Source organism: Lissotriton helveticus, chromosome 5_1 (genome assembly GCF_964261635.1).
Source record: "Lissotriton helveticus chromosome 5_1, aLisHel1.1, whole genome shotgun sequence".
Lineage (NCBI taxonomy): Eukaryota > Metazoa > Chordata > Amphibia > Caudata > Salamandridae > Lissotriton > Lissotriton helveticus.
In genome coordinates this window covers 721,416,440-721,433,414 of record NC_136065.1, presented here as the reverse complement: position 1 = coordinate 721,433,414, position 16,975 = coordinate 721,416,440, and the positions used below count along the sequence as shown (strand labels likewise).

General features: G+C 45.5%; 1 protein-coding gene across 41 annotated transcripts in view; it reads right to left on the bottom strand.

Moving 5' to 3' along the window:
- Positions 1 to 16,975, bottom strand: part of SORBS1 (sorbin and SH3 domain containing 1) — a 1,860,906-nt gene that overhangs the window by 634,724 nt on the left and 1,209,207 nt on the right. For 37 of the 41 annotated variants that reach the window (XM_078643144.1, XM_078643143.1, XM_078643171.1 and 34 more), the window contains one exon: positions 15,784 to 15,879. The exons of the other annotated variants lie outside the window; for them this stretch is intronic. In XM_078643144.1, the coding sequence (XP_078499270.1) occupies positions 15,784 to 15,879 (96 nt within the window). The remainder of the gene's footprint in view (positions 1 to 15,783; positions 15,880 to 16,975) is intronic. 41 annotated transcript variants of the gene reach the window in all.

The following is a 16,975-nucleotide window of genomic DNA, read 5'->3' as shown; positions in this document are numbered from 1 at the left end:
CAGATCTCTGTACTGGGATGAATGTATGACATTGTTCTGCATTCTGTCCATCAACTGTTCTTTTTACATTTGTCACCCCGAGTGGGATGGGTATGCCCAGATGTGGGTCCCGTGCTCTCCATGCCACTGGAGTCAAGCTATCCTGGCTGATGAGGGGTGAAATCCCGAAATGGTCCTAGGATGCTTGTTTCCAGTCCAGGGAGGACCTGGCCTGGCAGTTTGGGCTGGACTTTTCCCATCGAGCACAGAGTCAAGACTGATTTGCATATGGCTGGGTTCAAACTGGAATGGCATGGTGAGCAAAAAAGATTGGATTCAGGCCCAGATCTCTGTACTGGGGTGAATGTATGACATTGTTCTGCATTCTGTCCATCAATTGTTCTTTTTGCACTTTCTAAAAGTGGCATTTCTAAAATAGTAATGTTAAATCCAACTTTACCAGTAAAGAGGATTTATCATTATGAGTCCAAAGATATAAACCATGATGCAGCTCCTCCTTTTTGATCAGGAATTACAGCTTAAAAGTGTTTTAAGGAATTCCAATGAGGAAGGCAAAAGGTTTGAGGTTGCCCTTCAGAGAGGGTCATTTTCCAAGGACACTAAAGAATCAGTTGCAAAGTTGTTGTTTACAAAGTATGACCACTAAACTGAGGCACCAAGAGGATGATGGTAGAGTGTGAAAACAAGCTTTGCAACTAACGAGTCCCGAATAAATTGCGGGATTTGCCAACACACTATAAAAGGGCAGATCCCACCACAAAGGGAAAATGTGAAACCTTCTGCAAAGGAAAGGCCTGTTCGAATCTGGTACATCCAATGAACATCTCTGCTGGACCTCTGCATTCTAGGATTCAAGATAACCTTGAGATGCACACATGTGTAAATTAACACGACCATAGGGCACCCATACCCAGAATAAGTGCATGCAGAGCCATTATCCTGAACACAAATTCAAAGACCCTCACAGGACTCTAAAATTAAAGCATACAAACAGGCTTGAACAGCCAGAAAGCAACTATACCAAAAACTCAAAAACATACTGAAATGTACTCAACCAGCAGGTAACCAATATACAAAGATTCACATAAACATGCAGATACTGCCACACAAGAGTATTTGCAGCTCAACTTTCTGTCACCAGTGTGTTTTTCACCACGTGCTGGGACATAATGCACCCTGAACCTCTACATCTAAAAGATAGTAAAAGAAAGATGTTATGTTTGGTAATTGTTACTATCTTAATGTGGAGTTGAATAACATCGGACTTTCACACACGTTCCCTCTCACATTTAAAAGAACTATTTGTATAGTTTATATTCCGGACATTTGAGCGATTATAAAAACGATCCTGCTATTGGAAAAAAAATGTACATGTCATTTGGTACACTATATAGGACTGCGTTTGTCAAAATCGCTGCGTCGCTTTTTTGTATCCAGTCTGCTACAGCCCTTCAACACCCTCCGATGCGCACCCAGGCCTCACTACTCACCTTTTCGTGGATAGGACACCTTCAGCATCATGTAGTCCCGATCTGCCACTAAGAAGTCTCATATATGGTGCAGAGTCTTGATATCGGTATGGCTAACGACATACTTGTGCTCCCATCATCATCGCTGGTTCCTCACCCGCTCAGTGCTTCTGCTACCACTAACTCAGTGACCAAAGAGGCCACACACATAGTGGTGGGCCCCCCTACTCGGTGGTTCGGGCCTACAAGTGTTTGAATCACTAGGACGGGCCATCACAGAGCTTGGGATGGGAGCAACTTTAAAATGGCGTAGAGCACGTGCGCCCGTCTTTTTTATTGGTAGGGTCACGTGTGTTGCGACGCAGGTGCTGGATGGGTGTGGTGTGGGTGTATACCAGCCATGAGGGAGTGTGTGTGTGCCGTTCTGACAACTAGACCTGGAACTAAGAAATCACTACAATCAAATCTGGGCAATGTTTCGTTGTTATGTTTTCCTGGAAGCGTAACTGGAGTGGGCTGGCCTGACGTATGCCAGTGCTGCGCGAGGCTCTGAACCATGATTCCGGAGCTATGGGCGTGGTCCCGTCGTGAGCTATATGAGAAATCAAGTGATTCGGGTGTCCTTTTTGTAGTGCTGACGTCACCCGGGTCTTAAAAAGAAATGTGTCATTATATCTGTAAAGTCCCACAACTTGGCCAACATGGAAGGTACGGGGTATTACTGACTCTATATTCGTTCATAGTTGCACACATAAAAGATGGTGGACATGACGCATTTCTGCGATTATGAATGTTTGTTGTACATTCAGTGGAGTATTGTAGCTGTAGTAATACAGGGCTGTGAAAGGTTTAAGTTGCAGTTTTGGGCACATGAAGGGCAGCTTATATATACGTATGTGGTTATTCAGATACACTGTAGAACTTGATGCTGGAAATCAGTGTTCGAGCCTCGGAGTTGTGTCCACAACCTGTTATTGTAGAGTAATGGCGTAATGTACGCGTGCCTGAAAATGTATCAGTTTTGGGTTGATTTTGCGCTATATAAATATGCTAAAAATAAATTTTAAAAAAGGAGGAATAGCCACCACTTACTGTCACAGGTAAGATGGTTGCATACGCTATATTATAGCACAATATAATCTGGTAGGGCGGAGGAGCTGCATTTTACAAACACAATAAATACACAGACACAGATAGATAGTTGAAGTGGGTACGGGAACGTGTGCTCGACTCCATTTTATTATGTATCATATACAGATATTTAATCATAAACGGTTTATGACTTCTGCTGTACAAAGGTAGGAGCCTTGTATGTCAAATAATACACAGAAGATTCTATCTTTAAGATTCTATCGTAAAGATGTCATTTGAGATGTCATCAGTGATGTCATCAGTGATGTCACTGACCATGTCATGAATGATGTAATATGTGACATCATCACCAGTGGATTGCAGGCGCGAGAGTTACAGTTAGTACAACTAACTATAACGGAGGAAATTCAATGGTTTTGTATGAGTGAAATGTCCAGCTAACTATAACATTCCTAAAACCTATGGTTTATTTCAGTGAATATATATATATATATATATATACACACACACACACACACACACACACATATATATATCTCCACTGAAATTATGCAGTCCTGCGCCCTTGGCTGTATTTGCCTCATACATACTCCCACACTTGTTCTGCCAATCTAAAAAATCTGATTGGTTACCTCGCAGCTGCTTAGTGCTGTGTTTGGGGGGTGTTAAGTTGACACAAGTGAGGAAAAACTTCGCACAGACAGTGTTGAATTGTATAATTGAGAAAATAATGAAGTAAGACTATCACAAAATGAACTCTGTTAACCCGAACAAATTCCTCAACCCCCAAAAATGAAGAATAACTTACACACTGAGTAGTTGATGTGTATATATCAGTGGCGGCTAGTGACCTGTGAAAGTAGTGTGGCAAAGATCTCCTGGCTCGCGGTTAACGCATACATGCCATGGAGACTTGTGGTAACAACAACTATGTCCTTGCAAAGTTTAAATGCTGCATAAATAATACAAAACAACAAGTAGGGAACCTTCTGCAATCTACGTCTTTAGGTAGAGAGCTCCTCCATTTATATGGAGCACTTATACACTACACATAGATGCCGGTTTCATTTAGACTAATACGAAGCCTCAGTACACTACAGGAAGACACATCTAAGTAATCTCCAGGCTTCCAAAGGTCCGATTACAATCAGGCTGCAAAAAGGACCTCAAATGGGGCACAAATTGCTAGTGTTTGTACCACGATTTACAACAGGTAAAAACCTGGTGCAAACGGTGGGAGAAATAGCAAATATGTGCTGTTCGTGCTCATCAGAAAAGGGAATTATCAGTCTTAGTGATGTTTTAGTACCCAATTCGAAGAATCTGAATCGAAATTAGCGGTAAATATTGCACCCCTTAATTTCTGTACTCTGCAAAAAAAAAAACACTTACCTAAATCGGGGGACGCTAGAGAAACATAGCACAACTTACGTTACAATTAGAAGCAAACCTCAACAGGCAATGAGAGGCTAAAACTAGAGAGGCCCGGCAAAAAGCTGGCATGAATGTCACAGGGACATACAAAAGGCACAGACACGAAGAGGCAGTGATAGTTCGGCCGGAAGCAAAGTAAGGCAGTTACCGCCAGAACTGACAGCACACCAGTCGCGGCCGGTTTGATGGGCGGGTGGGGGGGTGGGAATGGGGTTGTCGTGGGGGGCTGGGGGGAGGCGGGAGCGGTTAATTACATTTTTTTTTAAATTACATAAAACTTACCGTCCCGCTTCTGGATGGGTCCCGGCTCCCGTTCCCGCCGTCCTGCGTTTTCACTGCCTGCAGCTCTTGTCATCAGCAAAGGCAGCCTCCCTCCCTTCCTCCCCTCCAGGCTCCACCAATCACAACGCTGCAATGGCAGCGTTGTAATTGGTGAGGTGCATTGGAGCGTGCCCCACCCGGGCCATTTAATCCATGTAGGCTGCTGTAGCCTACATAGAGAAAACAAGTACATGTAAACCCAGAATTACTTCTAATATGCTATTCGTAATTCGCTGACTCTCTGTTAAAAGCATATTTGAACTTCAAGCATTCAGCCTTCAAAGTTTACACTTGTGCCTGGACAAGTTTATTCCACATACTACAAGAGTTTATACATTGTTTGATTACAGAGTTTTGTGCTGGTATAAGAAATAAATATTCTCTAAAAAATATATTCAGACGGATACTTTATTTTACTTGAAGAACACTAAATGCACTGCCTCTGAAAACACGAGTTAACAATTCTAAATAAAAAGTGAGCACTTTAAACCAAAGCACAAGGAATATCCAAAGAAAACGTGGATTGCAGGGCCTCTGACAATTTGTATTCAATAGCATTAGAGTCAGCTTAGTAGTGCCAGCTGCATCGTTTAGGCCTTTTTACAGATGCGCGGCTAGTAGTGCCAGCTGCACCATATAGGCAACTTTATCCGTGGGGACAGTTCTGATTGAGTTAGGACTCCCGCTGCAATGGCAGCAACATTGACACTATGGATTCAGGGCCAGTTGGCCAGTGAGACTACGAGGTTTGTAGGGCACCAGGCCCTTGTACGTATATGTGGTACACACTATTCTGAATACCTCTACAGGTGGTCTTAAGATGACGAGGTTGTTGTGCATATTTAGATTTTGCTAGTCAGATTTTGCTCCACCCTAACGTTAGTGATTCTCAGGAGCTTAGGGTCCAATAGTACTCTGTAGAGATCATGGGCGTACAATGCAGTTGGTGCCGAATGTGGTTCTGTTAACAGGCTGGTGTTAAGTACAGTGTTCACCAGTGGTCACTGGGTGTTCGTTTATATTCTGTTCTACTTCAACTATATTTGCTTTGTGATGGTTTTGACAGTGGTCCAGTTGGTCTTATCATATGTAAACTATTCCCTTGTAAATGTTATCTAGTGCCAGGTGGCATCATGTATTCCTAGATGAAGGGCCCAACAAATACCCACCTCACTTCCCGGACGGCACATTAGTTCTGATATCTTCACCCAGCGTCTGGAATATGTGCCCCCTCTTTGCCCTTTTATTTCTCCTCACCACCGCTCTCCTAGTGACACCCTTCTCATATCCCCCCTACCCTCCTCCGCCTCACTTTCCCATCATGACCACCACTCGAGTCAATGCTGGAAGTAATTGCTACAAAAACAATTATCCTCCCAACCAAACGAAAGCTGCAATAAAATGTTTGAAGCACAACACTATTGAACGTTTCCCGGATTCCCTCTTTGTTGATCAATTTTACAATGGTCGCTTTGGGAGGCTCAAAAACGACTTAATTTTCTTCACTCACGACACCCCCTCTTGGTCCACCAGCTTATACAATTCCCTTAACGTCACTTCCTCCTCCTCTATCCCTCTTGGGAAACAACTAAAAATGTCCCCCTCTGCGTGTTTCAAGGGCCACCTCACTATCTCACTCTATAACAACGGTACTGTCATGATCCAAGACAAAGACACCTGTCTCTCGCTCTTTGACCACCTCTTCCCCTCCCTACTCCCCTCCTCTGCGACCGGGTTTCCCCCTGACTCTCCTTCTAGCTCCACCCTTTACTCCCTCTCTCCTCCCCTGACCCCCCTACACTCCAATTGGCTGCACTCTCAAGAAGCACAGGTCGGCCCTCTTCCCTCCCCCTCCCCTATGACCTCCTCTCCTATTCCTCCCCCCTCAGAGTATACCCCTCCCCACATCACTTCAGCCTTACCTCCAGCGAATACGCTCCTCGTCCATTCTGCACAATCCCGGTACTCCAATCTTTTCTCCGCCCCCATATTCCTTCCTGTCACTCCCCTTTTTAGTCCACCTCTCCTCCAACCTTCTCCACCAGTTAACTTTCCCTACGCTCCCCTTACTCCTCCCTCCCCCCCTCTTTTCTACCCCCTCCTCCCCTCATTATTTACCCTGATTTCTCCACAGTTCCACTGCATCTCTCTCCTCCCTCCCACTCCTCCAGCAATACTGTGCTACTCCCTTTCCCCCTTGGAACCCTTTCCATTTCCCTCCCTCGGGCCCAGCAGAACCACTTCCTTTCCTCAACTTCCCTTTCTCTCAACCCCCCTCACTCTACCAGATGCCCGTTCCCTCACAGCCACCTCTCCTAGCTGACAGGACCTCTACAACCACCTCGCCTCTTGTCCTCCCAAACCTCCTACATTCCCATGACTCTACACAGTCCTCCTCTCCCCTTCCACCTTACCGCCTTGTTCCGCACCCATCTCCCCCTAAATATGTCCTGAATTCCTCTCCCTATTGCAACACCAACAAAGACAACTCTCCCTTCACCTCCGATTCACCAACTCCTGCTATCAACCTCCACCTCTCCCCACTCTTGAACCCCATACCCCAACCCACCTCCTGTCCCCCCACCTCTCCCTGCTTTTCACCACCAATTCCACCCCCTCCTGTTTCCATCGAGCCACCCAACCTTCCGTTCTCTGCCTTAATCTCTCTGGAAAATAAGCTAGGCTCTCTTATCTCCTCCATCTCCTCCAGCTTCCATTTCACTTTTAAGCTCCAAGATTTCCACCTCTCCATGCACATCTACCCCTTCCCAACGTCCAACGAGATGCATCCCGACCACTCACCCCAATACAACCAAGCTCAACCTGTCGTCCACAAACTTCGTTAACTCACACAAGCCCTTGAACGCCACCCTTCTTCAACCTGCATCCCCTAGTAACCCTACTATCTACACTATTCCGACAATCTCCTCAGTCAGAACCAGGCATCCACCTAAACCCTCCCGAGCACCCTCGCATAAGTACAATATCCCGATCACCCTTCAGAGCCCAAGTGCCCCCGTCACCAAAACAGTCTTGACAGAGCTGCGCTGTCTGCTCCACAACTGCAGATCTGCAGTAAAACACAAACTTGAAATCTCCGATATCATCACCTTTCACAATATTGACATGCTCTTCCTCACAGAGACCTGGTTCAAAGATACCTCTCACTCTATATTTGATCTCCTATTATCCACAGGCTATTCTATATTTAGGAACGACAGAACTGACAACATTGGGGGAAGTGTTGCAGTCATCTTTAGAAACTCCCTTCAACTTAAGGCTTCTCCTATCAGCTCCTTCCACACCTTTTAATGCCTTTCTCTTGAGCTTCAATTGCACCACCGCCCACCCCTCAGATTCCATGTCATTTATCGCCCGCCTGGTAGTGGCCCTTCATTTATGGAGGAACTCACTGACTTCATCAGCGACCAATATTCGCAAAGTGGCAATCAGACCTTCGTGGGTGACTTCAATCTCCACTGGGGCGTACCGCATGACTCTTCGGCGAACTCGCTGGCCACCTTCCTCTCTGCAAACGATCTTATCCAACACTGCACAGTATCAACACACTCTAAGGGCTCAATCCTGGACCTTGTTATTTCTAAAGCAGGCATGCTCTCTATCACTACCCCCATTCAAGTAGACTGGTCCGACCACCTCCTCATCCCATTCTCTCTTCACCTATCACACTCTTTAACCCTTGGTCAACCTAAGAGGGCTACCTCCTGGTTCCGTGATGCGAAAAATATTGATGTCGGACCCCTCTGTGAATCAGCTTTGTTATCACTTCCAAGGCTAGACCCGAACCTAGATGTTGACGAACTCACCTCCCAATGCCTCACAGTCCTTGCAGCCGAAATCGATAACGTCGCTCCACTCAAAAGCACAAAGATAAGGCCCACTCCCTCAGCTCCTTGGTTCAACAAATCCCTCCATGAAGAAAGGAAGGAACTAAGACTCCTGGAGAAACCATGGAGGCAAGTGCCCTCCACAGATAATTTGGCCACGCTTCGTTCAGCAAGATCTAAGTACCACAAGCACATCTTCCTTGGGAAAGCATCGCACTTCAAAACCCTTCTTGACTCAGCCAAAAATAGACCCAAAAAACTATTCGATCTCATCAAGATTCCTAACTGCCCCCCCCCAACCTCCAAGTTGGAGGACTCTACAAAGCAAGCAGCGGATTTCGCTATATTCTTCGGTGAAAAAGTGAAATCACTTGTGGATCAGGTCGCTCATCCTACCCCTCCAGAGGAGCGCAAATCCTCAGCCATTTGGCAGAACTTCGACCCCATCTCTGAAGATGACCTCCTCAAGTGCATCCGCGAAACAAAGCCCTCCAACCATTCTCTTGACCCCATCCCCAGTGCCATTGCCATTGACTTCTACACCCATTCCCTTTCCTATTGAACCACTCTGGTCAACCTCTCCCTTTGTCAAGGCTCCCTTCCTGTCTCCTTCAAAACTGGGCAGGTCACCCCTCTGCTTAAAAAACCCACTGCTGATGCGAAAGACCTCAACAACTTCCGCCCCATCACTAATCTACCCTTTCTTGCGAAGATCACAGAAAGATGTGTAGCGAAACAACTCTCTCGTCATATCAAGGACAATGATCTTCTTGACAATTGTCAGTCCGGCTTCATCCAAAACTGCAGCACTGAAACAGCCCTACTGCAAGTGGTTGATGACGCGCTGAGGATTCTCGATTCGGGGGGGTCCTGTCTTCTAACTCTCCTTGACCTTTCTGCAGCCTTTGACACTGTCAATCACAACACCCTCCTCAACACTCTTCAACAGAGAATGGGCTTGGAGGGCACTGTGCTTAGATGGTTTGCCTCCTTCCTCTCAGATAGATCCCAAATGATCAAAATAGAGAACAGTCTTTCATCTCTTGTGGCGGTAGGTCAAGGTGTTCCGCAAGGCTCTATACTTGCACCCACTTTGTTCAATCTCTATTTAGAACCACTGGGAAATCTCCTAAGTAAATCTGGGATCCACTATCATCTTTATGCAGACGACACTCAAATCTACATCAAGGTTGCCTCCACTCACGATCTCTCCTTCCTAAGCTCTACTCTCGACTCCATTCAAAACTGGATGTCAACTCATCAACTGATTCTGAATCCCGCCAAAACTGAATTCCTCCTCCTCACTAATAATCCACATTTGTAAAGCGCACAATCACCCGTAAGGGTCTCTAGGCGCTGGGGGCCGTCGGGAAGATTAAGCGAGCTATTGCCCAGAGTCACATGGTGCTGGGCAAACCTGCCGCCGGAGCCGGGGATCGAACCATGATCCCCAGATTCCAGCGTCAGTCGCCCTGGCCGCGGCGCCACACTCTCTCCTCCCCCGGTTCAATCATGGATGGAGCAGATGAATCTACTTAACAGTAAACCCATCATTGTCGACAGCGCAAAATCTCTTCGTGTCATACTCGACAAAAAACTCAATCTAATCTCCCACATCAATTCCATTGCAAAGTCTGCTCGATACCAATTGCGCCTTCATTGGGAAATTCGTCGCTTTTTCCCGGAGCAGGACCTTAAAACCCTGGTGCAATCGCTGGTCCTCTCCAGACTGGACTACTGCAATTCTCTTCTTACTGGCCTCCCCAAATCCCACTTGTCCCCCCTTAGATCTGTTCTCCATTCAGCAGCTCGTTTCATTTATGGGGCCAAAAGAAGCGACCACATCACACCGATGTTATCCACCCTCCGCTGGCTTCCCATCGAGGCTAGAGCTATCTACAAGACTGCCTGTATTACCCACAAAGCCTTGCACTCCTCCTCTCCTCGCTACCTGGCGAACAAGCTGAAACTCTCTGGAGGCTCTAGACCTTCACGTAATGCGGAAAATCTATTGCTTGAACCTCCCACTTTCAAGACGGTCAGAACGATGGCCCAATTCTTTCCAGGCAACGCGGTGAGAATATGGAACTCACTTCCGCCTCAGCTCCGGACCACCACCTCCTCCCAGGTCTTCAAAACGGACCTCAAAGTTCTCCTCCTCCAAAGACACCTCCTAAAGTAATTCATTCCCTCTCTATTATCTGAAGGAAGACCTCCCATCACTGAAAACTCTATTCTCCATGACTATGGAAGTGCCTTCCCAGTGTGTTCTGTTAGTTTGAGTGTTTACCATTTATTGCAGTTTTATCCTTGTACCTGTGTATGTTACCCTTTTGTAACTTGCACACGTCACTTTTCTCTTGTAACACACTGTTTGCTACCTCTCACATTTTGTTTGCTGTTGATACTTGCACAAGTGCCACCTTTGCCTACGTAACGTTTGTTCTTGTGCCTCTGTGTCTAGCATATATTGCAGTATTATACCTCTAATTGTACTTTGTTTTCTCTTGTAAGCTGCACACTTGTCACTCTTTCCTCCTGTATTGCACTGTTTGCTACCTCGTGTATTTTGTTTGCTCATAATTATCACTTTTACCTCTTGTAACTTATCATCTGCTATTGTAATTTTGTTCATTTGTAATTTTTTGTTCCTATTGTGAAGCGCTCTGACGCCTTCGGGTAAAGTCCGCGCTATATAAAAACGCATAAATAAAATTAAAATAAATAATTAGTTCAAGCCTGCAGAGATCCCAACACTTCAAAACTGTTTTCACGACGTACATTGATTGGAAAGTTTATAAGCATGCTTGTCACGGGGCAAAGAGGTAAACATGGAAGCAAGGGTGCCAGGGACAGTTGCAATTTATGTTCACCTCTGGAACTTAGTGCCGATCGCCCTCCAGCTGTCAAAATACTGTCTTTCTTAATGCGATTCTGTTTCTATCCGACGCGAGTTCTGGGGCGATGATGACATTTTACACATTAGGACTCTGTTGTAATTGACGTGTAAGACTCAATGGTTCTGCTTCCTAGGAACAACAATGGCAGCAGTAGAGGTCATTAGAATACCTTTAAACCACAAGGGCCCATGCACTGAGTGCCCATGAAATAGAAATATTGCCACAAAACCACGCCTATGAGGTGTGCCACAAAGGAACACACGTGGCAATCTGTGGCAAAAGTTGGATTTGAAAGGGCTCTCTTCCAAAGAATGTGTTTTTACTTTAGGGGGAACACTCGTTCGTTGTCACGAGGGCTAAGGATAGTGGGGTGCCCTGCCCATGTCCTCCCCAAAGGGCCAGTCTTGCTTTACCACTGTGGTGCCACCGCTGGAGCGCGGGGAGTGGGGGGGGGGGGCGTGGGAAATTTCTCTTTAAAGCCAGGCTTGTGAGCGGGGCGTGACCTCTGCTGCTGCTTCCGTTGGGGAAGGACTTCAAGCTCCAATTGGTGAAGTCTGGGGTGGTGCTGAGACTGTCAAATGCCTGTGTTTCTTTGTTACCCGCAGGTCTTGGATGGAGCGCCCCCTGCTGACGGGCGCAGCACCCCCCTCCTCGCTCAAGTCCACCCAGGAAGAAGAAGCCGGCTCTCGGAAGTGGATGGGTGTGAAGAGCTGCTCGGCTCTCCCCTCGCGGGAAAGGCTGCTGTTAAACCTTTTAGTGCCTTTGTGTCCCGGGCCGGCCGGACCCAGCCTCAGCCGGGACACCCTACGCTGCATTAGGCAGATGTCTCAGGTTAGAGCGGGTTACTTGTTAATTGCTTGTGAGCAGGGAGCAGGCTGGGTAGGAAGTTGGGGGCGGAGGAAACAAACCCCGAGGGGGACGGGCTCCGACCGCATTGTTATCAGCAACTTTAACAATGGTTCTTCGTGCAGTTATAAATGTGTTGATCCCTTATGATTTATTACACACCAGGGAGCATTGCATTCCACTGTATGTTAACAGTACATAGTAGTTTTATGGTTTAGGACTTCTGTGTAAACAGTCTTAGGACGCATTTTATTTAAATAGCCAGATTAAGATAAATGTTGTAGAAGTATGTATGCCTTTCCATAATTCCGCCAAGAAACACAACGTTTCAAGACATTCACCGGAGTAACCGCTTCAAACAGACACGGGAAAGCCCTCGAATTACAGCTTTGTTTTTCAAACAAAATCATTTTTTTTAAACAGAATTAAACTATGCAAGATTTCACATGCCATCCTCCTGAATCTTTAAATGGGACATTATACAGACGTATTAAATCGTGTTCTCGTTAGAATCCAGTGATAAATACAACGCGTTGGCTGTAAAGAAATCAGAGCTTCCGAATGTGTGTGTGCTTATGCAAATTAAATTGTGCGGTCTTTAGCATCCAGTGCAAAAAACAAGCTTTGGCTCTGTTTCTTCCATTACATTTCAACTTGTGGTCAGTGGTAGTAAGCGTCATGGAAATACAATTACAGCATGTGTGTGCTTTGATGCTTTGTTATATTCTGGTGAGTCCTAACACTGATAAACATACAGCACGCTAAAAGTCAAATTGAATATCCTGGCATGAGGGATTTACATACTATTGAACCAAAAACGTGTTTATTTACATGTCTTGGGCAAACAGAACAGCAGAGACGGACAACCCTTTGGCGTAAAAGCCCCACACCTGTGACGCAAGTTCTTCAGCGACCGCGTCATCCCCGGCTTGGAGATGTTTAGGATACTTCCCAATAATCACGAGGACCAAGCATCACGATGTTCACCCACTTTCAGCAATACAATGGATGCCAGCTCTCAGCACTTATACCCGAGGCGGCTGTAAGTTCTCCACGCCGAAGGCACGGAGCTCCACTCACGGAAGCTGGTAGTATCCTCCCCCGGACACATCACCGCCGCAGGCAGCGGGGCAACCGTCAAGCTAATAACCAGACCAAATGTGGAAATTTTAGTGCATTTATGCTATGTACTATCCAGGACAAAGCTTGCTTAGGAATGCTCCGGGGCACTGAGGTGGATCATTGGACACAAGCAGTTTTTATGCAAAGACGGATGTACCAAGGGTTCGAGCCAAAACAGGAAAGAGGTGCGCGCATAAGCGGAAAAGTGCTGCTTTCTTGAAAACAAACACACACACAGCACGCTGCATGGCATGAACTCTGAGTTTGTCTCTGCATAAACATGTGCCCATTTGATGAATTCATACCTAGAATTTTCTGTGTAGTCCCAAATGGGCAACCATTGCAAAACTTCTCCATAGCCCGCCTCCGCCTCTCCCTCAGACAGCAGCCCACACACTCAGGCTCCAGCGACTTGGAAGAGGCAAACACGGCAGGCTTGAAAAACATGACGCCGACTTTTCCCTTTTTCGGCCGTCCCACTTGGATGGCCTCGGCCTGCTGGCGTAAAAGGTTTATTATCTTCTTTATGGGGCCATCTGTTTAGCCCCATAAAGAAGATAACAAACCTTTTACGCCAGCAGTAAGTCAGGGAAGTCTGTCCAAGTGGGACGGACTACAAAGAGAAAAGTGTACGTCAGAGGACGCTCTTTTCCAATGGCTGGCCACCGTTTACCCTAAACGGTGATGCCAGCCAATGGAAAAGAGGGGCGTGGCTTAACCCCCGCTAGTGAAACGTACTCTAAAACATCAAATCTCGCCAGTGAGACTGCGCATGCGCGCAGCCTATGCTAGCCGAGACCTAAACAAAGGTTGTTGGAGCTACTTCCGTTGTCCTGGTGTGTTTTCACACCTCTTAATGGACATCGGCTGCTTACAGCCACCATAGAGAAGCTGGAAATCCACTCTTTCCAGTGGTTTCCAGCTCGCCTCGCCTGTCACTGTGTGATTTTGGTTCTTTACTGTGTGACTGTGTGAAAAGAGCCGGAATTATGTGACACACGGTGGCACTGGGTGAGTTGGCAGGTCTGAAACTGCAACATTGGCAGGAGCTCATATGGTCTAGGAACTGTTCAGTGTAAGTCAGCAAGACCATTCGTCTGTCATGCCATTTCATTTTCATTGCTGTTTCAGCTCACCATTTTTGTTACCAGCCCAGCTGTAACAACTATACCTACAGTTCAATGTACACTAATTGGGTCATAAAGGATATTATCTTATGTTTCTGTACCTAGAAAGCAATTCAGCACTGCAGTGTGCAATACATTCACATGAACATAAATAAACACAATCATAGTTCTGGGTCTAATTCTTCGAAAGAAATTGGACTGAGAATAACAAAACATGCAGGGAAATAATTTGACAAGAAATCATGAATTGTATCAAGGTGAACACCAGAACACCTGTGCGGATCCAGATATGTTAGGCATCTATAGACTTAGGAGTCTGAAAAAAGGCAAACTTCCACAAGATTTTTTTTTCCAGTCAGTTGGTACAGGGTAGATTCAATGAAGTATACAGAAAACTCAGGCAAATTAGAAGTAGGGGTACCAAGTGGAGGGTGAAGCAACAAGGATGGACAGAGAGAGCAATGGACAAGCTTTAGGCCGGGGTGGGGGAAGAAATGAAAAAAGAAATGCTGAGGTGAGGGAAGCAAAAGCCACTGTGTAGCAGGAGAAGCAACACATCGCATGGGGTGGGAGAAGCAACACACAAAGAACAAATGGGGGAGCAATGGACGAACTGAAGCTAGGGAGGAGGGAGCAACATGGAGCGCAAGGGCAGGTATTTTAAGGAGGAGCAGCACACGAGGGCGGCAGCAAGAAAACGCACACACTCTCATGGCGTGCTTAAAGAAGAAGAAAGAAGTAGTTCCCTGAATGTGTGCAGTGAAAGGATACAAGTCATCCGGCGAAAAGGAGTATGAAGAAGCTATGATCCAGAGGACAGACAAAAACAAGAAGATGAAAAGCCATCGAATAGGAAGCAGGCAAATGAGCGTGACAATAAAACCAACTGGGGGTAAGCAGTGGGTTGGCTCTTCTACCACTGTAAGATTTTTGATATGGTCCACAAGAGGTTTTTTGACAACTGACAGCTAAAAGATGTCTGTAGGCAAAACCTAAGAAGGATGTCGTAAAGGGTGTTATATATAAGTCTCATAATGTAACTTGGGCACACTCATGCCTTGCTTCTGTGGGCATTACATAGCAATAAACGTGTGATTTTAGTACTTTTCTTTGAGACACTGTCTTCTAATCACTGAGCAACGACCGCATTACAAATAACTAACACAACACCACAATTTTACCCACAGATGCGGAGCATCATCTAAGTGGCTAGAATAATATTTCAGATATATTATCAGATTAGGGTTAGAGTATGTGCATGCAAAGAAAAATCGCATTGTATTATTTCAACACTGTAGGTAGTACTCCTGCATCAACCATCCAATCTCTCAATAAAGATTGCACATAGCTGCTGCAGGCAAATATAAAATGATATTAAATAATCATAAATTAGTCTAAAAATTAGAAGCCAACCAAGGTTCCACTCAAGATGATGTTCACATGGAAAAAGCCCACTAATTGTTTTAGCCTCAGCAAACAATAAGCAAATAAAATCACGGTTTAATCATTAGGGCTGAATGAGTCCAAGAGTCTGGCCAGACATGATGGAGACGAGGCGGTTAAATGCCAAGGCGAGGAGGAAGCAGCGTGTTTAGGAGCAGCCAGAGTGATTGAAAAAAGATACCTGTAAACGGCACAAGGTCGGGAGAATTTTTCACCCTCTTCACGGGGATTATTTTAACAGCAGAAACAGAGCGCGCTGCGAGCCGGGCTTCAGCTGCTGTAAACAGAAACACGTAGATGTGCATGATGGAGAAAAACACATGCAGGAACATGAAACTAGCGAGCAATCCTGTTGGGAAACGAGAAATGACAATCACAGGAAATTTCATGTACAAAGCAGCCCGGAGGGGTGATGTCATTCTTAAAAATAGATGGCAAACTTTCTTTCAGGAAGCAGCCTTGTTTTACTAGTTAGGACTCCAGGCACTGGGGTCTGCTGCCACAACCACTGGACGTTCAGCCAATCAGCGCTCTTTGCACTTTCTTACGGGGCACATGCATCATTGTAAATTGCATTCACAAATGGTGCGAATCGCAAAATTCTGCCATTTTTTCCAAATGCAATTTCAACTTTTGGGATGCATCATCATTTTTGTACTTTTCGGAATTTAAGAAATCGCAAAATTGCGATATCTTAAATTGCGAATGCATTTAAGGAATCTCAAATTGAGATTCCTTAAATGCAATGCATCAAACTTTAAAAATTAGCGATTTCGCTAATAAGGGAAGCAAATTACCATGAAGTTGACCTTCATGGTAATTTGCGAAAACTTTGAAAAATGCACTAAAGTGCATTTTTCAAAGTTCCATTTTACAAACACACATGCCCTTGGGGCATGTGTGTGTGCAAGATGTACTTATAGGCAGATTTCAGGGGTGCAACAGGGTGTCCTTTGGACACCCCTGCACCCTTGAAATTACATTCTCAATTTGCGATTCTCTAATGGAGAATCGCAAATTGAGAATGTCTTCCTATTCATTCCTATGGGCCTCTAGGCCCATAGGAATATATGGGGAGGTATTCCTTAATTGCGATTCTCAATTAGAGAATCGCAATTAAGGAATTTTAAGAAATCGCTATTTTTTTAGCGATTTCTTGATGCATTGCAGTTTGCAATTCCTTAATTGCGATTCCTTATTTTTCGCAATTAAGGAGTCGCAAAAAGCAATATTCATGAATGTGCCCCTAAGTAACACTTGTCTTGTGTGTGCTCTTGGTCTGCACATGAGTGGCAATCTATTCACAGTGCATCCCTCATTGTGATGGGCAGTGTTTTGTACACACGCTCCTTTGTTGTTCTACCGCATTACTG